General features: G+C 40.8%; 2 protein-coding genes across 3 annotated transcripts in view; both read right to left on the bottom strand.

Annotated features, from left to right (window-relative positions):
- SLC16A1 (solute carrier family 16 member 1) overlaps positions 1–24,706 on the bottom strand; it is a 57,933-nt gene that overhangs the window by 29,259 nt on the left and 3,968 nt on the right. Inside the window, exon 1 of one of the 2 annotated variants that reach the window (XM_032881413.1) lies at positions 22,279–22,491. The exons of the other annotated variant lie outside the window; for it this stretch is intronic. The gene's annotated coding sequence lies outside the window, so the exon portion shown is untranslated. Of the gene's footprint in view, positions 1–22,278; positions 22,492–24,706 lie in introns of those variants that run through there. 2 annotated transcript variants of the gene reach the window in all.
- On the bottom strand, positions 13,353–22,481 carry LOC116881499 (spidroin-1-like). Its single transcript, XM_032881269.1, has 3 exons — positions 22,411–22,481; positions 22,031–22,273; positions 13,353–13,507 (listed from the first exon to the last, which is right to left on the bottom strand). Exons 1-3 carry the CDS (start codon positions 22,479–22,481, stop codon positions 13,498–13,500), a joined length of 324 nt encoding a protein of 107 aa, XP_032737160.1. The 3' UTR covers positions 13,353–13,497.

Below are 24,706 nucleotides of genomic sequence, written 5' to 3'. Positions count from 1 at the left end.
AAGCATCAGAATTCCAGATTTCAAGTTAAATCACAAAGCTATAGTAATCAAAAAAGTATGGTATTGGCACAAAAACAGATACACAGATCAATGGAACAAAATAGAAAATCCAGAAACAAACCCACAATTATATGGTAAACTAATCTTCAACAAAGAATATCCAATGGCAAAAAGACAGTCTCTTTCAATTAACGGTATTGGGAAAACTGGACAGCTACATGCAAAAGAAAGAAACTAGACTACTTACTACACTATATACAAAAGTAAATTCAAAATGGATTAAAGATCTAAATGTGAGACCTGAAACCATAAAAATCTTAGGAGACAAAACAGGCAGTAACTTCTTTGACATCGGTCATAACAAATTCTTTCCAGATATGTTTCCTGACGTAAGGGAAACAAAAGCAAAAATAAACTACTGGGACTACATCAAAATAAAAAGCTTCTGCACAGTGAAAAGAAACAATCAACAAAACTGAAAGGCAACCTACAGAATGGGTAAAGATATCTGCAAAAGACATATCCAATTAAGGGATAGTATCCAAAATCTATAAAGAACTTAAAAAACTTAACACCCAAAAAACAAATAATCCAATTAAAAATAAGCAGAAGACATGAACAGACATTTTCTCAAGGAAGAACTATAGATGGCCAACAGATACATGAAAAGATGCTCAACATCACTCATCAGGGAAATGCAAATTAAAACTACAATGAGGTATCACCTCACACTTCTCAGAATGGCTAAAATTAACAACACAAGAAACAACAGGTATGGTGAGATGTAGCCAAAAAATGGGCCCTAATGCACTGTTTGTGGGAATGCAAACTGGTGCAGTCACTGTGGAAAACAGTATGGAGGTTCCTCAGAAAGTTAAAAATAGAACTACCTCATGATCCAGCAATCATATTTCTGGATATTTACCCAAAAAAAAGACAAGAACACTAATTCAAAGGGATACATGCACCCCTATGTTAATTGCATCATTATTTACAATAGCCAAGATATGGAAGCAGCCCAAGTGTCCATCGATTGACGAATGGATAAAGAGGTGATGTATATACCTACAATGGCATACAGTCATAAAAAGAATGCAATCTTGCCATTTAAAAGGATATGGATGGAGCTAGAGTATAATGCTTAACAAAATAAGTCAGAGGAAAATAAATAGCATATGATTTCACTCATCTGTAGAATTTAGCAAACAAGCAAAGGTTAAAAATTGAGAGAGAGAGAGAGAGACAAATCAAGCAACAATTAGAATAAACTGTTGGTTACTAGAGGGGAGGTGGGAGGAGAATAGGTGAAACAGGGAATGAGCAGTGTGGTAAGCAGAGTGATGTATGGAAGTGCTGAATTACTATACTGTACACCTGTAACTAATAAAACATTTATGTTAGCTACATTAAAATAAAAACTTGAAGTCTTTTTTCTTTTTTTTTAAAGATTTTACTTATTTATTTCAGAGAGAGCGGGAGAGAGGGCCTGAGAGCCAAGGGAGAGGCAAAGGGAAAGGGAGAGGCAGAGTATCTCAAGCAGACTTCTGAGGAGCTTGATCTCAGGACCCTAAGACCATTACCCGAGCTGAAAGCAAAAGTCAGTTGCTTGCTTAACTGACTGAGCTACCCAGGTGCTTCCAGTAATAGCCTCAGAGTAGCAGATTAATTCTTTATTCTTGAATATAACAACTTCTTAAATGCCATACTGAATTCCTTGGGCAATTCATCCTTCCTTTCTACTACCCAAGCACAAACTGTGGTGTAACTTTCTTTATAAACACTACAATCCTGGGGCACCTGGTGGCTCAGTCGTTAAGCATCTGCCTTCGGCTCAAGTCATGATCTCAGGGTCCTGGGATTGAGCCCAGCATCGGGCTCCCTGCTCTGGTGGGAAGCCTGCTTCTCCCACTCCCACTCCCCCTGCTTGTGTTCCTTCTCTCGATGTGTATCTCTGTTAAATAAATTAAATCTTTTTAAATAAATAAATAAATAAATAAATAAACAAACACTATAATCCCAAAGAACAAGGGTTAGTTCTGTTCATGCCAATAAAGGGGCATACCTTGTTAATAATAAAGATTATTACAAAAGCAGGATTTTAGCATTATGAGATCCAAAGAGGATCAATTATCTATGTCCTAAATTTCATAAATGTTTTTGCAATTCAGATTTTTAAGCTTAAACACAATAGGACTATATAATCATTTTAAAAAATTATATCAGGTTATACACCAAACTTTTCAGCCATTCATTTAATAAAATTTCAGTGCTTGGAGCGAAATAAACAGACATGGTCCCTGCCCTCAAAGGGTCTAGATTCAGGGAAGAAAGGAAAAAAAAAAAAAAAAAAAGAAAAGAAAGAAAGAAAAAAAAAAAGGTAATGCACTTGCAACTTTATATTGGTTGCAGGTTCTGAAGGGTAGATAATAATCTTCTTTCCATATACCTGTGTTGTTTGATTTGTTCCAAACAACACACCTTATTCATGATTTTAAAAAACCCCACAAAGTAGCAAAGTAATAAAAGATACAAGTTATACATACTCATTACAGAGAAATTAAAAGATATACCTATATAAATAGAAAATGAAGTCGGCCTGGGGGCACCTGGGTGGCTTAGTCGGCTAAGTGGCTGACTCTTGGTTTCAGCTCAGGTCATGATCTCAGGGACCAAGCTCTGCATTCAGTGGGGAGTCCCTTGAGGATGTGAGTGCCCGTCCTCTCTCCCTCTCTCTTTCCCTCCCTCCTTCTCCCCTCTCACCCAATTGCATACTTTCTTTCTCAAATAAATAAATAAATCTTTAAAAGGAGATTTTTGCCTGTCATTCTACCATCCTCATATCACTTATTCACATTCTGACGAAAATTCTCTTAAACCTCTTTCTAGGATAGCAATGCATAAGCATATATGTAATACTAACATGGGCTTATATTTCATGCTGCTTTTTTATAGCCTGCTTTTTCCATTTAGTATTAGAACTATTTTTCGGGATATGTCCATATCTACGGTATTATTTCTCAATAGTGTGGCTTTCTACTTTGCAAAGTTTAAGATTTAAGACAGACAATAATAGATATCTTCATTTTTTTCTACATTTAAAGTTCATGGATTATAAACATTAGATGAATTAAAAAACAGGTAACTCTTCAATACCACAAGTCTGTGCATTACTTAGGGCTCAGCATTAATTAAGATTTCTCGGCCAAAGTTGGACACCTAGTCAAAGCAAGTAGCCAACTCATTTTTACTTTTTACTGCAAACCCCTAACTTAAGAGAACTTTCCCACTTCACTATGGTTAGCCACCTAGGATACCCCTAAAAGTTATACCAAAAAGAAATTATTGTATATTTGTAATATTACAAAATAACAGTATAATGGGGTGCCTGGGTGGCTCAGTTGTTAAGGGTCTGCCTTGAGCTCTGGTTCTGATCCCGGGATCCTTCCCTGCCTCGGGCTCCCTGCTCAGCCTTGGGCTCCCTCTCCCACCCTCCCTGCTTGTATTCCCTCTCTAGCTCTCTGTCAAATAAATAAAATCTTAAAAAAAAAGAAAGAAAAGAAAAGAACAGTATAATAAACTAAGACAAAGCCCATGAAATCAAATTAGTTTAGCTCTCTTTAATAGCAAGGCTTACTTGGGGGGATAAGGAGGTAAATGAGGATGTCCAGAAATGAGAAAGTAACTTCTATGGATATTTCAAAGCTTTAAGTGAAGTTAGTAGAACCAATTCTCTATTACATCAGTCACGATTTAAATTTATACTTAAAAGTTTCCTTTCCCTGGGAGGGAGTCAAGATGGTGGAGAAGTAGCAGGCTGAGACTACTTCAGGTAGCAGGAGATCAGCTAGATAGCTTATCTAAAGATTGCAAACACCTACAAATCCAACGGGAGATCGAAGAGAAGAAGAACAGCAATTCTAGAAACAGAAAATCAACCACTTTCTGAAAGTTTAGCTAATATATATATATTTTTTTTCTTTTTTATATTTTTTCTTTATTCATTTTCTTTTTTTAATTGTTTCTTTCTTTCTTTCTTTTTTTTTTTTCTTTCTGAACCTCTTTTTATCCCCTTTCTCCCCCTTCACGATTTGGGATCTCTTCTGATTTGGTTAAAGCATATTTTCCTGGGGTTGTTGCCACCCTTTTAGTATTTTACTTGCTCCTTCATATATTCTTACCTGGACAAAATGACAAGGCGGAAAAATTCGCCACAAAAAAAAGAACAAGAGGCAGTGCTGAAGGCTAGGGACCTAATCAATACAGACATTGGTAATATGTCAGATCTAGAGTTCAGAATGACGATTCTCAAGGTTCTAGCCGGGCTCGAAAAAGGCATGGAAGATATTAGAGAAACCCTCTCGGGACATATAAAAGCCCTTTCTGGAGAAATAAAAGAACTAAAATCTAACCAAGTTGAAATCAGAAAAGCTATTAATGAGGTGCAAAAAAAAAATGGAGGCTCTCACTGCTAGGATAAATGAGGCAGAAGAAAGAACTAGCGATATAGAAGACCAAATGACAGAGAATAAAGAAGCTGAGCAAAAGAGGGACAAACAGCTACTGGACCACGAGGGGAGAATTCGAGAGATAAGTGACACCATAAGATGAAACAACATTAGAATAATTGGGATTCCAGAAGAAGAAGAAAGAGAGAGGGGAGCAGAAGGTGTATTGGAGAGAATTATTGGAGAGAATTTCCCCAATATGGCAAAGGGAACAAGCATCAAAATCCAGGAGGTGCAGAGAACCCCCCTCAAAATCAATAAGAATAGGTCCACACCCCGTCACCTAATAGTAAAATTTATAAGTCTTAGTGACAAAGAGAAAATCCTGAAAGCAGCCCGGGAAAAGAAGTCTGTAACATACAATGGTAAAAATATTCGATTGGCAGCAGACTTATCCAGAGACCTGGCAGGCCAGAAAGAGCTGGCATGATATATTCAGAGCACTAAACAAGAAAAACATGCTGCCAAGAATACTACAGCCAGCTAGGCTATCATTGGAAATAGAAGGAGAGATAAAAAGCTTCCAGGACAAACAAAAACTGAAAGAATTTGCAAACACCAAACCAGCTCTACAGGAAATATTGAAAGGGGCCCTCTAAGCAAAGAGAGACCCTAAAAGTAGTAGATCAGTAAGGAACAGAGACAATATACAATAACAGTCACCACTGCTATTCAACATAGTACTAGAAGTCCTAGCTTCAGCAATCAGACAACAAAAGGAAATTAAAGGCATCCAAATCGGCAAAGAAGAAGTCAAACTATCACTCTTTGCAGATGATATGATACTATATGTGGAAAACCCAAAAGACTCCACTCCAAAACTGCTAGAACTTGTACAGGAATTCAGTAAAGTGTCAGGATATAAAATCAATGCACAGAAATTAGTTGCATTTCTCTACACCACCAACAAGACAGAAGAAAGAGACATTAAGGAGTCAATCCCATTTACAACTGCAACCAAAACTATAAGATACCTAGGAATAAACCTAACCAAAGAGGCTAAGAATCTATACACAGAAAACTATAAACTACTCATGAAAGAAATTGAGGAAGACACAAAGAAATGGAAAAATGTTCCATGCTGTTGGATTGGAAGAACAAATATTGTGAAAATGTCTATGCTACCTAAAGCAATCTACACATTTAATGCAATTCCTATCAAAGTACCATCCATTTTTTTCAAAGAAATGGAACAAATAATCCTAAAATTTATATGGAACCAGAAAAGACCTCGAATAGCCAAAGGAATATTGAAAAAGAAAGCCAAAGTCGGTGGCATCACAATTCCGGACTTCAAGCTCTATTACAAAGCTGTCATCATCAAGACAGCATGGTACTGGCACAAAAACAGACACATAGATCAATGGAACAGAATAGAGAGCCCAGAAATAGACCCTCAACTCTATGGTCAACTAATCTTCGACAAAGCAGGAAAGAATGTCCAATGGAAAAAAGACAGCCTCTTCAATAAATGGTGTTGGGAAAATTGGACGGCCACATGTACAAAAATGAAATTGGATCATTTCCTTACACCACACACGAAAATAGACTCAAAATGGATGAAGGACCTCAATGTGAGAAAGGAATCCATCAAAATCCTTGAGGAGAACACAGGCAGCAACCTCTTCGACCTCAGCCGCAGCAACATCTTCCTAGGAACATCGCCAAAGGCAAGGGAAGCAAGGGCAAAAATGAACTATTGGGATTTCATCAAGATCAAAAGCTTTTGCACAGCAAAGGAAACAGTTCACAAAACCAAAAGACAACTGACAGAATGGGAGAAGATATTTGCAAACGACATATCAGATAAAGGGCTAGTGTCCAAAATCTATAAAGAACTTAGCAAACTCAACACCCAAAGAACAAATAATCCAATCAAGAAATGGGCAGGAGGCATAAACAGATATTTCTGCAAAGAAGACATCGAGATGGCCAACAGACACATGAAAAAGTGCTCCACATCACTCGGCATCAGGGAAATACAAATCAAAACCACAATGAGATATCACCTCACACCAGTCAGGATGGCTAAAATTAACAAGTCAGGAAATGACAGATGATGGCGAGGATGCAAAGAAAGGGGAGCCCTCCTACACTGTTGGTGGGAATGCAAGCTGGTGCAACCACTCTGGAAAACAGCATGGAGGTTCCTCAAAATGTTGAAAATAGAACTACCCTATGACCCAGCAATTGCACTACTGGGTATTTACCCTAAAGATGCAAACGTAGTGATCCGAAGGGGCATGTGCACCCGAATGTTTATAGCAGCAATGTCTACAATAGCCAAACTATGGAAAGAACCTAAATGTCCATCAACAGATGAATGGATAAAGAAGATGTGGTATATATACACAATGGAATACTATGCAGCCATCAAAAGAAATGAAATCTTGCCATTTGCGACGACGTGGATGGAACTAGAGGGTATCATGCTTAGCAAAATAAATCAATCGGAGAGGCGCCTGGGTGGCTCAGAGGGTTAAGCCTCTGCCTTCGGCTCGGGTCATGATCTCAGGGTCCTGGGATCGAGCCCCGCATCAGGCTCTCTGCTCATCGAGGAGCCTGCTTCCCCCTCTCTCTCTGCCTGCCTCTTTGCCTACTTGTAATCTGCCTGTCAAATAAATAAATAAATCTTTAAAAAAATAAAAATAAAAAAAAAATAAATCAATCGGAGAAAGACAACTATCATATGATCTCCCTGATATGAGGAAGTGGAGATGCAACATGGGGGGTTAAGGGGGTAGGAGAAGAATAAATGAAAGAAGATGGGATTGGGAGGGAGACAAACCAGAAGTGACTCTTAATCTCACAAAACAAACTGAGGGTTGCTGGGGAGGGGGGTTGGGAGAGGGGGGTGGGGTTATGGACATTGGGGAGGATATGTGCTATGGTGAGTTCTGTGAAGTGTGTAAACCTGGCGATTCACAGACCTGTACCCCTGGGGATAAAAATATATTATATGTTTATTTAAAAAAAAAGTTTCCTTTCCCTTCATACTATTGTATTATTAGCACTTTTCACACTTATTAGCAAAGATTGAGGCTTTTTTAATCTCATAAACCAGAGAGGAAAGAAAGAAAGGGAAAAAGAAGAGATATTCTGGTAATGCTACTATGTAAGAGTTGGAAGTAGAGGAGGGAAAGGTAAGGGACTTTTTTTTTTTTTTTAAAGATTTTATTTATTTATTTGACAGACAGATCACAAGTAGGCAGAGAGGCAGGCAGAGAGAGAGAAGGGAGGAAGCAGGCTCCCTGCTGAGCAGAGAGCCCGATGCGGGGCTCGATCCCAGGACCCTGGGATCATGACCTGAGCCGAAGGCAGAGGCTTTAACCCACTGAGCCACCCAGGCGCCCCTCTTTTTTTTTTCTTTTTTTAAAGATTTTATTTATTTATTTATTTATTTGACAGAGAGAAAAAGAGAGACAGACAGACACATGCCGAGAGCGAGAACACAAACACAGAGAGTGGGAGAGAGAGAAACAGGCTTCCTGCAGAGCAGGGAGCTCCAGGCAGGGCTTGATCCCAGGACCCTGGGATCATGACCTGAGCAGAAGGCAAACACTTAAGGACTGAGCCACCCAGGCACCTGGTAAGGGACTTTTGAAGTATGTATTTAGAATTCATGATGCATTCACACTTCAGTTAATCTCAGTTGTGAATGAGCAAAGGGAAGAGAAAGTCAACTCCATGATTCTCCAGGAAGAAAAAGACAATTCAAGAGGCAGCACTGCTTTAAAGACCATATCAGAAACAAAGACAAAAAGATAGTACAGTTTTATTCCAAATTCATATAATGATGTGATAAAAACATTTAGTAATTTATAAAAATGAAATTCTCACTTACTGACAATTTCCATAATTCTAATTTTATCTAATACTAAAAATCTACTCTAGCCCACCAATATCTTTATTGTTTTTCTGAATACATCACGTCACATGGAGTTAACTTCCTCCATGACATCTTAGGTAGCATTCTAAAAACTCTAACATACTAAACTGTATGTCTATTTCTTTCTTTATAAGTAACTATTTCCCTAATTAGTTTAGGTGTGTACTTTTAGATCATGAATTAAGGACAGAAGCTATTATTACTTTTAAAAATTTAACTTCTACCTCCAAAAGTCAGCATTAGATGAACTTCAAGGAATTTGAGCTCCCCAGTTTTTGAGAAGGAGAGAAAAACATGCAACCAGGCAAAACCTTCCAGGAATATGATGTTATGCTTTCTGGACCTAGTTAGTGCCCTATATAGTCAAAGAGGCAGAAAAGCTTTTTTGTTTGTTTTTATTTTTTATTTTATTTTTTTAGAAAGAGCATGGGCATGAAAGCAGGGGAGAGAGGGAGAGAGAAATCTTAAAGGCTTGATCTCACGACTCTGAGATCATGACCTAAGCCAAAATCAGGAGTTGGACATTTGACTGACTGAGCCACCCAGGATCCCCTTGTTTGTTTTTAAATAACGAAAAAAAATTACTGAAGACAACTTATGGCATCTAAAATTTAATTTAATCAGCCTCACTTTCAAAGTTATTACTACACCAGCAGATTGTGCCTTCTGTAATGCTTCATTTTTGCCTGTTTCTCACAGACTGAAAAACTGGCTAATGTCCATGTTTAGGCCAAGTCCTGTTCCCTTTCACATGCTAATTTATTTCTTGCCTGGACAAGAGTTTCCAAATATAAACCCATTTCACATTTTATAAAATAAAGAATTTGAGCAGTAGTAGAGAACGGGAAGTTGGGAAGCTTTATCCTTCAATGGCAGGTTCTGCTTGGCACAATTTCAAGTTATATTCTGGAATACCTGTGTATGTTCTGGTTTTCTTCAGCAACCCAAAAATATGTTCATCAAATCAAGATCTAAATGGGTCATTTCAATTTATTAATATAGGACCTGTCTTGTTCCAGAATCTAAAAAAACGTACTGATTAGATTTTTTAAAAGATTATTTATTTATTTATTTATTTATTTATTTGACAGGCAGAGATCACAAGCAGGCCGAGAGGCAAGCAGAGGGGAGGGGGAGCAGACTCCCTGCTGAACAGAGAGCCCAATGGGATGCCTGCCTCCATCCCAGGACCCTGAGATCATGACCTGATCATGACCTGACAAGGCAGAGGCTTAACCCACCGAGCCCAAGCAGGCACCCCTGTACTGGTTAGATTAAAATTACAAACAAATGTACTGTTAGGGTTGTGTCACTTATTACTTTGAATATACATGTGTATTTGAATATAGTAGGTGGTATTTCTACTAGAATCTACTTCATTTCCAGGATTCTGAACCCTAATGGTGAGCATAAGTGGATTACAATTCATTAAAAGATAAAGAAATCTTTTCTTTTTCTTGCAAAAGGCTGAGTTCACTGACAGAAATAATTAACATTATACTTACTTTCACATAAACATAGCTTAAGTTTTGAGGACCAGAGACAACGTAGTAATATGCTAACATTTCATTTCCAAGCTTTATTCTCGTTTTAAATGTTCTCAAACCATATTTTCCTTCATCCCTTTCTAGTAACTTCTTGTACACATGGTAATTCTTTTTTTTTTTTTTTTTTAAGATTTTATTTATTTATTTGACACAGAGAGAGAGATCACAAGTAGACAGACGGGCAGGCAGAGAGAGGGGGAAGCAGGCTCCCTGCTAAGCAGAGAGCCTCATGCTGGGACTTGATCCCAGGACCCTGACATCATGACCTGACCTGAGCCAAGGCAGAGGCTTAACCCACTGAGCCACCCAGGTGCCCCACACATGGTAATTCTTTAATAAACATCCTTTCAATGAATGTGAACTTCATTATTATGCTACCTTTGACCCTCATTATCTCAAAAAACTAGGTTGTTTTGTTTTCTTGTTTTATCAGTAACAGACAAACCACAGTAGAGTATTAAAATTGAGTATTTTCTAGAATCAAATCATTACCCACCATTCTTCAATGTATATCTGAGAAGTTTTTTTGTTTTTTTTTGTGTTTTTTTTTTTTAAGATTTTATTTATTTATTTGCGAGAGAGAGAGAGAGAGAGAGAGAGCGCGAGCGAGCACTGGCAGGCAGAGTGGCAGCAGAGGCAGAGGGAGAAGCAGGCTCCCCGCCGAGCAAGGAGCCCAATGTGGGACTTGATCCCAGGATGCTGGGATCATGACCCAAGCCGAAGGCAGCCGCTTAACCAACTGAGCCACCCAGGCGTCCCTATCTGAGAAGTTTTTAAAAATTTAATTTTATTTAAAGTCAATTAATTAACATATAGGATATTATCAATTTCATAGGTAGAGTGCAGTAATTCATTAGTTTTATGTAACACCCAGTGCTCATTACATCACATGCCCTCCTTAATGCCCATCACCTTGTTACCCCATCCCACCTTCCCCTCCAACAACCCTCAGTCTCTTTCCTTTGGTTAAGAGTATCTGGGCGCCTGGGTGGCTCAGTCCTTAAGCATCTCCCTTCAGCTCAGGTCATGATCCCAGGGTCCAGGGATCAAGCCCTGCATAGGGCTCCCTGCTCAGCGGGGAGCCTGCTTCTCCCTTTCACACTCCCCTTGCTTGTATTCCCTCTCTTGCTGTCTCTCTCTGTCAAATAAATAAATAAAATCTTAAAAAAAAAAAAAAGTCCCTTATGGTTTCTCTCCCTCTGATTTCACCTTGTTTTATTTTTCCCTCCCTTCCTCTATGCTCTTCTGTTTTCTTAAATTCCACGAGTGAAATTATATGGTATTTGTTTTTCTCAGACTGACTTATTCCCCTTAGCATAATACCCTCTAGTTCCATCCATGTCACTGCAAGATATCTTTTTTTTTGATGGCTGAATAATTAATATTCCATTGTGTATACATATCATATTTTCTTTAACCGCTCATCTGTCCATGGACATCTGGGCTCTTTCCATAGTTTGGCTATTGCAAACATGGAAAACCTTTTTTAGAAGATATTCATAGATGCTAAAGATGTAGCAAAAATAAGTCAGCATTATTACCTCAAAATATACTAGGTTAAACTTAAATATGGGATGCCGGGCTGGCTCAGTCGGTTAAGCATCTGCCTTCAGCTCAGGCTGCGATCCCAGTCCTGGAATTGAGTCCCACATTGGGCTCCTTGCTCTCCCTCTGCCTGCCACTCCCCTGCCTGTCTCTCTCTCTGACAAATATATAAAATCTTTCTAAAAAACAAAAACAACCAGGGCGCCTGGATGGCTCAGCTGGTTGGGCAACTGCCTTTCATTCAGGTCATGATCCTGGAATTCCAGGATCGAGTCCCACATTGCACTCCCTGCTCAGCAGGGAGTCTGCTTCTCCCTCCAACCTTCCCCCTCATGCGCTCGCTCGCTCTCTCTCTCAAATAAATAAATAAAATCTTAAAAAAAACCAAAAACTTAAATAGCCGCCTTAATTGCTGACAAGACTATATTGTCTTTTAAAATAATTATCAGTTCCTTTATTAGAAATATTCAATTTTCAAAGGAGTGTTTTTATTTTCCTGGAAACTGTAGTTACATTAAACCATTTGTTTTCCCTCTACTAACTTCTCAAGTAGTATTCTAGATGACAGCAAATACAAACATCATTACACAATCACAATAGAAAGGACGTGTCTTGGGCACTTTACTGGCTCAGCTGATTAAGTGTCTGCCTTCAGCTCAGGTTATGATACCAGATGCTGGGATCAAGTCCCACATTAGGCTGCCTGCAGGGAGCCTGCTCCTCCCTCTCCCTCTGTCCCTCCCCTCCATTCAGCTTGCGCTCTCTCACACACTCCCTCTCTCTCAAAATAAATAAATAAAATCTTTAAAAAAAGAAAGAAAAAGAGAAGATGTGTCTTTCTTTCATTTTTATTTAAGTTAATCTCTACACCCAACATGGGGCTCAAATTCACCCATGACTCACACACTCTTCTGAATGAGCCAGCCAGGCACCCCAAGGATATGTATTTCTAATCTCCAGAGCAGGTACTTCAAACCTGAATTCCACTAACCCCATTAAGGATTCATTCAGCTGAGCAAAATAAAAGCCTGCATCTAATAGAGTGAACTGATAAAGGTAACATTGGAAGCAATTTGAAGTATTTTGATTATATCCAAAAGAGGGTAAGAAAGTCCTCCAAGTCAATAAAGACACCACCTGTTTCATTTAACTTATGGCATTTAAGAGAATTTGGGGGGCACATGGTTAGCTCAGTCAGTGGAGTGTACAACTCTTGATCTTGAACTTGTGAGTTCAAGTCTAGAGCTTACTTTTAAAAATTTAAAAAAAATTTTTAAAAATAAAAAAAACCCACAGAATTTTGGAAACCATAATTTTAAGTTATATAAACATATACTTCCTGAATACAAAGGAAAATTATTCTGCTTAAATTTGTAGAAATCATCTTACTAGCCCTTAAAATCACAAACATTTTGTTCCCTATCATTTGTGTGGTCAAAATTTATGATTTAGTACACAAAAGTCAATGGCCAATTTACATAAACCTGTGATATCATGATTTATATGCTATATTCCATCACAGCTTCTGGCTAACCATTCCTATATCAGAACAGACATGTAAGAGTTAGGAGGAGTTAGGAGCACCTCTTTGGTGCCACAGATTCCTTTGACAATTTGGTAAAACCTGTCATTATTCTTGTCAGAATGATGTTTTTAAATGCATAAAATACAAACATACAATTGTCAAAATATATTTTTAATTGACATGTGTTTTTAAAAATAACAAGTTAGATAAGATCTAGTAGTTGGTCTAATAAGCACAGTAACTTTAAAGTAATGATGAGTTTAAACAATTTCAAGTTGGCTGCAACCACTGTATCATATGAAAATTTCTACTGATGAGAAAGTCACAGGTACTGTAAAACTACTCATTGCTTGTTGCCTACATTCATAGTTGGAATAACTAGATTTTATGTAGAAGTTAATGAGAAGATGTAATTTTTTTTCTTCCGCAAGTTCAGAGACCCCCTGAATTCCATTGACCATGGAAGACCAATCTGCAGATCCTAGGTTAAAAACCGCTGATAGGGGAAGAGAAGAGAGTTAATAAAGTAAAACCTCTGAGCCTCAAAACTATATAAGGCAACTTTGAAAAGCCCTGTTAGAAGTACAGTTATCATGATGAACACTGAGTAATGTACAGAATTGTTCAATCACTATATTGTATATCTGAAACTCAAACACTGTTAAATGTATTAGATTAAAAAAAAAAAAAAAAAAAAGCCCTGCTGCTATCCAACACAGTTTAACACACTAGAGCAGTATTATCAAGCTTTCATTCACTCAATAATTTTGGTGATTTACACAGTAAGAGCAAAATCAAAGGGAAGAAATATTTTTCAACAAGACACAAATGATCAAATATGTAGCTTACAATGCTTGTACATTTTGAGAAACTTCTCCTTTATATGAAGGCTAAGTCATTGTAATCACATCAGATTAGATTTAACAATACTAAGAGCTGAGATTAGTAACATAGTAGTAGTACGGACAACCAAAAGAGCTGGACCCTGCTTCTTCTGCATAAGTGGTCAGTTGTACTCCTCAACAGCTTAGCCCCTGAGCCAGTCTCCCTTTTGGTTGATGTGAACTCCTGCTGTCACTGTGTGTACTGTGACCCCAGAAGAGAAATCAACATTTCCTTAAGATCAGCATTGCTGGGGGGCGTCTGGGTGGCTCAGTGGGTTAAAGCCTCTGCCCTCGGCTCAGGTCATGATCCCAGGGTCCTGGAATGGAGCCCCGCAGCGGGCTGTCTGCTCAGCAGGGAGCCTGCTTCCTCCTCTCTCTCTCTGCCTGCCTCTCTGCCTACTTGTGATCTCTGTCTGTCAAATAAATAAATAAAGTCTTTAAAAAAAAAAAAAAAAGATCAGCATTGCTGGGGCACCTGGGTGGCTCAGTGGGTTAAGCCTCTGCCTTCAGCTCAGGTCACGATCCCAGAGTCCTGGGATGGAGCCCCTCGAGCCCCGCAAGCCCCGCAAGCCCCACAAGCTCCACAAGCCCCACAAGCCCCGCGTAGCATCGGCTCTCTGCTCAACAGGGAGCCTGCTTCCCCCCCACCCCCCCAGTCAAATAAATAAGTAAAATCTTAAAAAAAAAAAATCATCATTGCTGTTTCATTACTTCTTTATAGGACACAAGGCTCAAACACCTCAACTATACTAAACTTGGCATATAGATAATTATAAAATGGATCCTATGACCGGGCAAAGAGAAAAAATAAATTACAGGGAAAAAAGCATGGAGAAAAATTTCAGTTTGTCAGTGCAAGTTAAAGGAAGAATAACATACAACTCAGAAGGGTAACTCGGGAGTCATATACTGAAGACTTTATCCAGACAAATATTAAATTTGGTAGGCACTAGAAAACCATGAGAAAATTTTGATTAGAGAAATGACATGATCAGAACTGGTAGGACACCAGTTATGGTCGAATAATCTTCAACAAAGCAGGAAAAAATATACAGTGGAAAAAAGACAGTCTCTTTAATAAATGGTGCTGGGAAAACTGGACAGCTATGTATAGAAGAATGAAACTCGACCATTCTCTTACACCATACACAAAGATAAACTCGAAATGGATAAAAGACCTCAACATGAGGCAGGAATCTATCAAAATCCTAGAGATCATAGGCAGTAACCTCTTCAACATTGGCCACAGCAACTTTTTTCAAGACACGTCTCCAAAGGCAAAAGAAACAAAAGCAAAAATGAACTTTTGGGACTTCATCAAAATCAAAAGTTTCTGCACAGCAAAGGAAACAGCCAACAAAACAAAGAGGCAACCCACAGAATGGGAGAAGATATTTGCAAATGACACTACAGACAAAGGGCTGATATCCAACATCTATAAAGAACTCCTCAAACTCAACCCTCAAAAAACAGATAATCACGTCAAAAAATGGGCAGAAGACATGAACAGACACTTCTCCAAGGAAGACATACAAATGGCTAACGACACATGAAAAAATGTTCATCATCATTAGCCATCAGGGAGATTCAAATCAAAACCACATTGAGATACCACCTTACACCACTTAGAATGGCCAAAATTAACAAGACAGTAAAAACGAGTGTTGGAGAGGATGTGGAGAAAGGGACACCCTCTTACGCTGTTGGTGGGAATGTAAGTTGGTGCAGCCACTTTGGAAAACAGTGTGGAGATTCCTTAAGAAATTAAAAATACCCTATGACCCTGCAATTGCACTACTGGGTATTTACCCCAAAGATACAGCTATAGTGAAAAGAAGGGTTATCTGTACCTCAATGTTCATAGCAGCAATGGCCACAGTTGCCAAACCATGGACAAAACCAAGATGCCCTTCAACAGACGAATGGATAAAGATGTGGTCCATATATACTATGGAGTATTATGCCTCCATCAAAAAGGATGAATACTCAACTTTTGTATCAACATGGATGGGACTGGAGGAGATTATGCTGAGTGAATTAAGTCAAGCAGAGTCAAGTATCATACGGTTTCACTTACTTGTGGAGCATAAGGAATAACATGGAGGACATGGGGAGATGAGAGAAGTGAGCTGGGGGAAACTGGAGGGGGCGACAAACAATATGAGACTGTGGACTCTGAGAAACAAATTAAGGGTTTTGGAGGGGAGAGGGGTGGGGATTGGGTGAGGCTGGTGGTGGGTATTAAGGAGAGCACGTACTGCATAGAGTACTGGGTGTGGTGCATAAACAATGAATTTTGGAACACACACACAAAAAAATTAAATTTTAAAAAAGGATCTGGTAGAACACCATAGAACAGACTGGAGAAGGGGAATGGCAATGATCGGAGGTACAAGGCCACAGCAACAATCATAGCAGCAGCCAAAACTAGGGAATAATGATAAAATGAAAAGTGGGGTTGGTAGGGGGAGAGAATGGACACAAGAGATAACAAAGAAGAGAAACTCTGGCACATAGTTGCATTTGGTAGGGCAGCGGGCCCACTAGGGAAGTGTTAAGATGACTCAGAGGTTTTAAGCCTAACTACCTGAAAGAATGTAGTCAGAAGAAAAGACTAGGTTTGGGGGATGAAGGCAAGTTGAGAACAGGCAGAAATAATGAACCTCAGGCAACATTTTAAGTATGAAATGCCCAAGCGATAACTATAAAAGCAGATCATGGATAAGAGTAATCAATCTCTGTACTTAAGGAATTTTAAATCTATATTCCAGTTACAGCTTGAGATTTAGATTTGGTAGTGATTCTACCAGAAATTCCCCAAAAGCTATGGGAACAGATAAACTGAAAGAGCAGAGAAGACCAAAAGAGACCCTATCAATGTAAGAACAGAAATTCTAAATATTCCAAATACTAAAAACCATTTGAAATGTTCATATCAAGTGCTAAAAACATTTTAACAAAATACCGGCTTTTAAAGAGGATATATCTTGATACATTTAAATACATTTCTCCAGGGGCGCTTGGGTGGCTCAGCCGGGTTAAGCATCTGCCTTAGGCTCAGGTCAGGATCCCTGGGATGGAGTCCCACATCCCCATGTCAGGCTCGTGGCTCCGTGGGAAGCCTGCTTCCCCCTCTCCCTCTGCCTGTCACTCACCCAAGTTGTGTGCTCTGTCAAATAAGTAAATAAAATCTTTAAAAATACATACATACATACCTCCAAAAAAGATAGTGTCTCAATACATATGATATTCTATTAAAACACACAAACTTTGGGGCACCTGGGTGGCTCAGTCATTAACCATCTGCCTTTGGCTCAGGTCATGATCCCAGGGTCCTGGGATGGAGTCCCGCATTGGGCTCCCTGGTTTCCCTGCTAGGCAGGAAGCCTCCTTCTCCCCCTTCCCCTCCCCCTGCTGTGTTCCCTCTCTCTCAGTCTCTCTGTCAAAAAAAACAAAAACAAAAACAAACACACACAAACTTTAACTTGCCCTTAGTATTCAAAAATCACTTAGAGGAAGGTAGTTAAAAGGTAGCAAATTTCCAATTATAAGTACTAGATATGTTAAGGTAAAGCATGATGACTATAGTTAACATTATTATATTATATATAGGAAGGTTAAGAGAGTAAATTCTGAGTTCTCTTTGAAAGGAAAAAAATTTTTTGCTTTTTATTTTATCTCATGAGCTGATGGATGATAACTAAACTTATTTGTGGCAATCATTTCATAATATATGTTAGTCAAGCCATCATGCTATGTATCTTAAACTTACACAGTAATGTCAATTATATCTCAAAATAAAACTGGGGGGAAAACCCCTATTTTCTATAGAGGTATTCTAGTTAATCAATTAGGAAGGAATGTTAGAGAAGGGTGCTTGGTTGGCTCAGTCAGTTAAGCGCCTGCCTTCCCTGCCTTCCGCTCTGATCCTGATACCAGAGTCCTGGGATCAGCCCCGCATCAAGCTCTCTGCTCTGCGGGAAGCCTGACTCTCCTTCTCCCCCTGCTTGTGTTCCCTCTCTCTGTGTCAAATAAAATCTTTAAAAAAATAAATAAATAAAAAGATTTTATTTATCTGAGAGAGAGAAAACAAGCAGGGGGAGCAGCAGGCAGAGTGAGAAACAGGCTACCCACTGAGCAGGGAGCCACATGTGGAACTTGATCCCATGACCCTGGGATAACAACCTGAGTCAAAGGCAGATGCTTAACCGACTGAGCCCCTAGGCATCCCTAAATAAATAAAATCTAAAAAAAAAAAAAAAAAAGGAATATGAGAGAATTAAAGGCCATTTGCAAGCCACTAGTGAAGAAATGGAGCCACACCATTAATTTAGCAGAGTCAGTGATAACCAAAGGCCTCCTGATGGAAATATACATCATCACCTATGAATTATATTTGTTCTTTCCTCCACACTGTTCCTACTCTCAGAAATCAAACCTGAACTGATCTAAGCATGCTTGAAGTCTTCAAACTAGCTACTAATTTATAGGATATACAGGGAATCAAGGGATATGCTGAACTAAAACATGTTAAAACTATTCCTGAGGGACATATTCAACAAAATCCAGAATGAGGGAAACCAGGAAAAATAACCCGGTTCCTTCAGCAAATCAATTATGAGAAATGACAAAGGGGGAAACTGCAGATTAAAAGATATAGCAACCAAAGGTAATGTGTGACTGTGTTTGGATTCCAAATCAAACAAACCAATTACTTAAAAGCAACCTGGAGTGGGGTGGTGCCTGGGTGGCACAGTTGCTTGAACACCCAACTCTTGGTTTTGGTTCAGGTCACCATATCAGGGTAGTAAGATGGAGTCGGAGACAGGCTCCATCGTCCACACTCAGCATGGAGTCTGCCTGACTTCTCTCTCTGCCCCTCTCTACATGGTTTCTCTCTCTCTCAAATAAACATTTAGATCTTAAAAAATTGAAAAACAAACAAACAAAAAACCCTAGGGGTACAATGCGTGGCTGGCTCAGCCACTAGAGCATGTGACTCTTGATCTTGGGGTCTTGAGCTCAAGCCCTGTGTTGGGTGTAGAGCTTACTTAAAAAAAAAAAACACACACACAAAAAAAAAAAACAAAAAAAAAAGCCAACTGAGGGAAATTTGAATACTGCTTGGTTATTTGGTTATGTTCATTTTTATAGATGAGACAATAGTATGTGGTTATGATTTCCTGGAATGCTATCTTTTAGAGATACACTTAAATATTCGTAGACAAATTAATTATACACATATGATTTGCTTCCGAATAACCCAGCAGGTGTAGGGAAGTAGAAAAGGGATAGATAAAACACTGGCTCTCAACTGTGTTTGAAACTTTTTGATAGAAGTTTGTTTAGAGGGGAATAAATAAGAAAAAAAAAATCACTATCAATAACACCAACAGAACTACAACGAGGACAGGAATGGATTTGTTTTATTTCCTAGACTGACAACCTGAGCAGCCCTGGGCTAATCATACAATGTCTTAATTGCCCTCACTGGTTAAATGGAGACAAATACCATCTGGTAAACCCACAAAATCGTATTTGGTCAAGTTGGAAGGTTGGAGATACTTTTAACTTTGGCTGCCCTAGTTTCCCACATCTGTGTGATCCCCCCTCTCATGTCCTCCCACTACTGTCCATCACTGTGGTCTCACACACTCCCAAAAGCCTCCCTCAGCCTGTTCCCACATTGTATACAGAGTGAAGTTCCTAAAAAGCAAAATACGATCCTCAACTCCACTTCAAACCCTTAAACTGCTTTTGATTAGCTTCAAGGCAAGAGTGCTTCCTTAAATTTTTAAGGTAGTCCCTTCCTTAATTCTTTAAAATGACTTATAAGGCATTCCATTAAGGCATTCCATTATCTGATATTATCTATCTCTCCAACTTCCACCTCTCCCAAATTTCCCTTCTCCCTCTTATGCTTTAGCTTTGCTAAATTCTTGCAGTTTTTCCAACGTACCCTGTACTCTGGAGCTTCAGCATTCATGGCTGGAATGCTTTTTCCACCATCACTTCCTGGCTTAGTTAGCTCCTAACCATCAAGTTTAAAAAGTTAAGTAGCATTTCCTCACAGAAGCCTACCCAGATTGCTTCTATACTAGGTTGGGTGTCTTCGCATAAGTACAGAATACACCATTTTGTTCCCCAGGAATCTGTACTTTCTCTATCATAACACTCAGTGTTTCTTTATAAAGAGTACTTGTAGTAATCATTGTTACCAGTCTATCTGCTCTTCAGTTAAACTACAAACTCTAGGAGGAACAGGGCCAGAACCTGTTTATTGCTGAAACCTAAGTCTCTCATAGTGCCTAGCAGCTGATAACAAATTGCTGAATACATAAATACCCACAACTCTCTGGTTTGTTTTTCTCACATCCAAGTTCCATCTTCCTAATCTTCATCTGCAACAAAAACAGACTGACCATATAGGCATTTACAGGGACCTAAATCCTAGACAGGGATGCATTATAAAGTGGACTGAAAACACAATGGGAATGAAGGACATAAATTGGGCAAAAGCTACTCAAATATCTATTTTTAGTATAAAATAATTTATATCCATATTAACAATTTTACAGAAAGCTCAAGAGTGCCGATCTGATTAATAGGAGTCAAAAGACATTAATTACCACACAAACAACTTTTCACATCTAAGATGTTAAGTCACTTAACTTCTCCAATTTCAATTTCCTAATCTGTAAAATAAGGGAATCTGACAAGCTGGTCATTAAGATCTTTTCCAGGGTTAATGTTATATGCATTAATATTTAGAAGACAAAAAGACATGTAAACTATTCAAACACTATCAAATGGTTTCAGCCTATGACCTTTTTATCCTTTTCAAAAAATCTGTTTAGGGATGTTATAGCCTATTATGTTAAGCTTACAACCAAACCTTTAAATCTATTCAGCTATAAAAATCTCACAAAATCTCTCCAGACCATTAACTTATATATTTAACAAGAGTCACTGCAATACGATTAAAGAACAGCATTTATCTAAACCCTAAATTACTCAATTATGTTAAACTCTGAAATAAAACTTACCCATTACCTGTATTAAAGCCTAGATATCTTGAATTCCTGATATTTCCTATGGCAATTTTAAGGCAAAGTTGTACTTCTCAGCCTAAGACTTGGACTTATGGGCACTACTTAACGCCATGCTAAAAAGCTGAAGATACGCAGTCTCTAATTCACTCACAGCTCTGGTAAACGACACTGACATTGTTTATTAATGCCTAATTCCTAGTCATACTCTTCCAAACTTTCACACAATACTGAGTTCACCCCATCACGACATTCCACTAGTTACTAAGCCCATATTTGTTTTATCATGGCACTGACATGTGCGCATTTTATTTCGAAACCGGAATAACTTTTGGGAAATAAAAAAAACATTTCAAAACTAGTTATGGTAAAGGGTAGCTCTGTAAACATTCTACTGTTATCAGTAGGCGCCTAGCTCGTAAGCAAACGCTGCAAACCGGCTCAAGCAGAAATCGGTTTGTTTCTTGGTTGAAAATAATTACAAAGTGGTTTGGGCCAGTGCTCGTCACACCAAACAAGTCGTGACAAAGAAATGAAATGCTAAAATGCACGTGGAAGAAAAGGATGTACTTGGAACAAAACGCGTGCATCTGACCAAGTGTAACGCTATCCTTCAGATCCCTCCCAACAGGGCTGCCTTCAAGACCAGGAGCGCGAGGGCGCTCCAGTCGAGATTCGGCAGCCACAGGTTGAATGACAAAGAGTCCCCGTCAGCACCAGTCCCCGCGTCGGCCAGCTGCACTATTCCCTCCGCAAAGTCCACTCGAACCCTGCAGTCACGTCTTGGCTGCGGGGACTGCGGCTTCCCAAACCACCCTCGCAAGTCACCAGGTGGGGCAAGGATTGGCTGGCCGAGGCTGGGGCAGGCATGCCACGAGTCCAAAATAACTCCCGCCCCGAGTCCCTTCCCTCCGAGCAGAACGCGGCCAGGAGAGCGGGGAGGCACCACGTGAGCCAGCCCCACGTCGTCCCTTTTCCAAATCAAAAGCATCTCTTGAGGAGACTCCTGAACGCTAGGGGAAAAGCTACTTCCCCAAGGTCACCGGCATCCAAACCCAATTCCCCGGCCAGGCCGGTGGCCCGCACCTGACTACGGGGCCGCAGCCCCGCCGGGCGAGGGAAGGCACTGTCCCCATCGCCTCAAGGTCTCCTTCCCCAACGCCGCGTTCCGAAGCTACGCGGCTGCCCGCGGCCACGATGCCCCTGCCGGGCCGCCTTCTTCCCCCGAGACCCAGGTCTGCGCCCCAGTCCCGAGGCCCCCTCCCACCCGCCAGGGCGGCAGGGGCACCGCGGGGTCCGCGCCCAGCGCCGCCGCGGGCCGTTACCCAACTAACCGTTATGCGCGGTTCGCGCCGCCAAGCGTGTACGTGACACGGCTGGAGTCCCGCAAGGCCCAGGGTCCAGGTCGCGTCCTTCGCCAGCTACCTCGTTCGCTCGCTCGGGCACCCACGCGGCCGACAAGTCACGTCGCAGCTCGCCAGCACTTTGTCGGGCCGGGCCCGCGGGGCTGCCTTATAATCCGCCGGGGCCCGAGCATGCGCACAGGGGGCGGAGTCGGCCCTCCCGGCCGCCGCCCCCTCCCCCCCCCATACATACGCCCGAACCGCGACTCGCGCCTCCACACGCTCTCAGGCGCGCGCGCCCGCCCGCGCTGTGGCGCGCGCCGGGGCCCCCTCCCCGCCACGTGACCGGCGGCCCGGCAGGACCCGCGCCCTGCGCCCCCACTCTGCGGCGTCCACAGGGCTGCTGCGCTCCTCTGCGGAGCTTGCCCCTCGGGTCCTCAGTCCAAGGAGTTCGCGGTGACCTACACGCGTGCGGGACTTCGGCGTCGGCCTCCCCCTCAGTCTCTGGCAGAGAAAAGGGAAAAACCGCCAAGGACGGATGGGGCGTACCCCCGGGGGCCTGACTCAGGTGTGGGGGGCGACCGGCGCGGGGAGGAGCGGGGAAGCGACTGGAAGTGGAGGGACTGGGCAGGGTGTGAACGGACGCGCGGCCACCTCGGGCCCGGGAAGAGGCCGAAGGGGCGGGCTGCGGCCTCAGCAGAGATCGGTGAACTCAGGGAAGTCACTCAAACCCTCAGGGCCTGTTTCCTGTTCTCTAAAAAGGCAACCGTAGTAGAACCGACTTCCTGGGCACTTTTGGTGGTTTTGGGGAGAGAACTGATGCAACTTTCTTAATACAGAGCGTCCCCTGCGGCATTTGATGAAGGCTGGGCGTTAAACGCCGAAGTCGGGAAAGCAGAGCAGGTCAGAGGGTGGTGAGACTGGTCCCCGGGGAGGTGCGTATGTTGGAAACACGGAGAAATGAGAATGCAGAGGCCAAGTTTTTGTGGACACAGAATGTTGGGGACAGGGTATAAATAAAGCTAGCAATTTTGAGGAACTGATTATGTACTTAGCAGTTCGCCTGAATTATCACCATAGCCTTATGAGGTAGGTAACTTCTTAACATTTCACAAATAAGGGGCTTGAGGCTCAGAGAGGTTAAGTAACTTTGCAGAGGTCACAGAGAAAGTGAGCAACATCCAAAGTCAGACTCCAGAGTCTGATTTTGTTTTCACAGCCGTTGTAGGTTCTTGAGCAAGACCAGACACTGGAGTGTATCAGTTTAGGTGATGAGGTTGAATAATCATGAGGTGTTTCTTATGTTGGCTTATGGGAAATACCAAAAATGTATGAAGGCTCCTGCCTTCAAGGAGTTTACAAGTTCTTTGGAGGGATTGAGTGAGGCAGAAGAAATCAACCAACATTTGAGGACCACTTGCCGTTGGCCCCAACCCTGCCCCCTCTGCCCTTAATGCTCACCACCCTGTGAGGTTGGCCTTAAGGTTTTGTGTTGCAAAAGAAGAACTGTGATTGAGGAGTGGGGATTGAGGGATCAGGTTCTGAGATGCAAATGTGCTTTTCCTTCACCCACTGTGCCTGCTTCACACAAAAGAAAGTTTTCCGTAATAGTTCAACACCTCAGAAGGCTGTACAGAATCTATCGCCAGACAGTGCATATGAGCAGTAACTGCTTTTCACCTTTGATAAATGCAGAGAATTACAGCAGGGCTTTAGGATTGCTAGGGTGGTAGCAGCATTCATGGTAGATGATAGGAGGACGGATTTGGGGAGACAAAATGGCACTGGTTCAGACATGGGCCTATCAGGCACAGAACTGTAGAATGTAGTAGGAAGCAGTAGAATAAGTTGATTCCCAGGAAACCCGAAAAAAGGGCTTATATAGGAACAAAGTACCATAGATTTATAATATCAACCCATGTCTCAGTTCCAGTTTTGATACTTTGCACTTACAAGCTCTGTATCCTTAGGCAAATTATTTTGCTCTCCAAGCCTTATTCTGTGCTCTGTAAAACAAGGATAATACCTACCTCATAGGGTTTTTATGATAACAAAAATAGTATTTTACTTAAGTGTCTGGCATATAGTGAGCATTAAATAATTGTATAGTCATGGAAAACCATGAAACTCAATCCTTAAGATTAATCCTAAAAGCACTTCACTTTAGACCCCCTTTCAGGGCCCTAAGAGGAACCCTAACAGTGTGTTCACAGGATTATGTTAGTGCTTTATTGTAATTTTGTATTGCTTTTCTTGAAAATGTCCACCAAAATTGTATAAACCTCAGGCTCCACAAATCTGGATCTGCTCCTACTAGGAACGGTAATGTTGTGGAAAGAGTATAGATTTTGGAATCAGAGGGTTTGTTTCCATAACTTACTATCTGTGTCACTTTGGACAATTCATTCATTGAACTCTT

The sequence above is a fragment of the Lontra canadensis genome, unplaced genomic scaffold, assembly GCF_010015895.1.
Source record: "Lontra canadensis isolate GAN:19392208 unplaced genomic scaffold, GSC_riverotter_1.0 scaffold75, whole genome shotgun sequence".
NCBI lineage: Eukaryota > Metazoa > Chordata > Mammalia > Carnivora > Mustelidae > Lontra > Lontra canadensis.
Note: the sequence above shows the minus strand (reverse complement) of the source record. Positions and strands in the feature narration are given on the sequence as shown.

What these genes read in the sequence shown, in the direction of transcription:
- LOC116881499 (XM_032881269.1), bottom strand. Translation starts at nt 22,481, where the DNA reads ATGCTCGGGCCCCGGCGGATTATAAGGCAGCCCCGCGGGCCCGGCCCG. An exon ending in AAGTGCTGGCGAGCTGCGAC is followed by an intron (nt 22,274 to 22,410) that starts GTGACTTGTCGG and finishes CATAACGGTTAG; the next exon opens with TTGGGTAACGGCCCGCGGCG.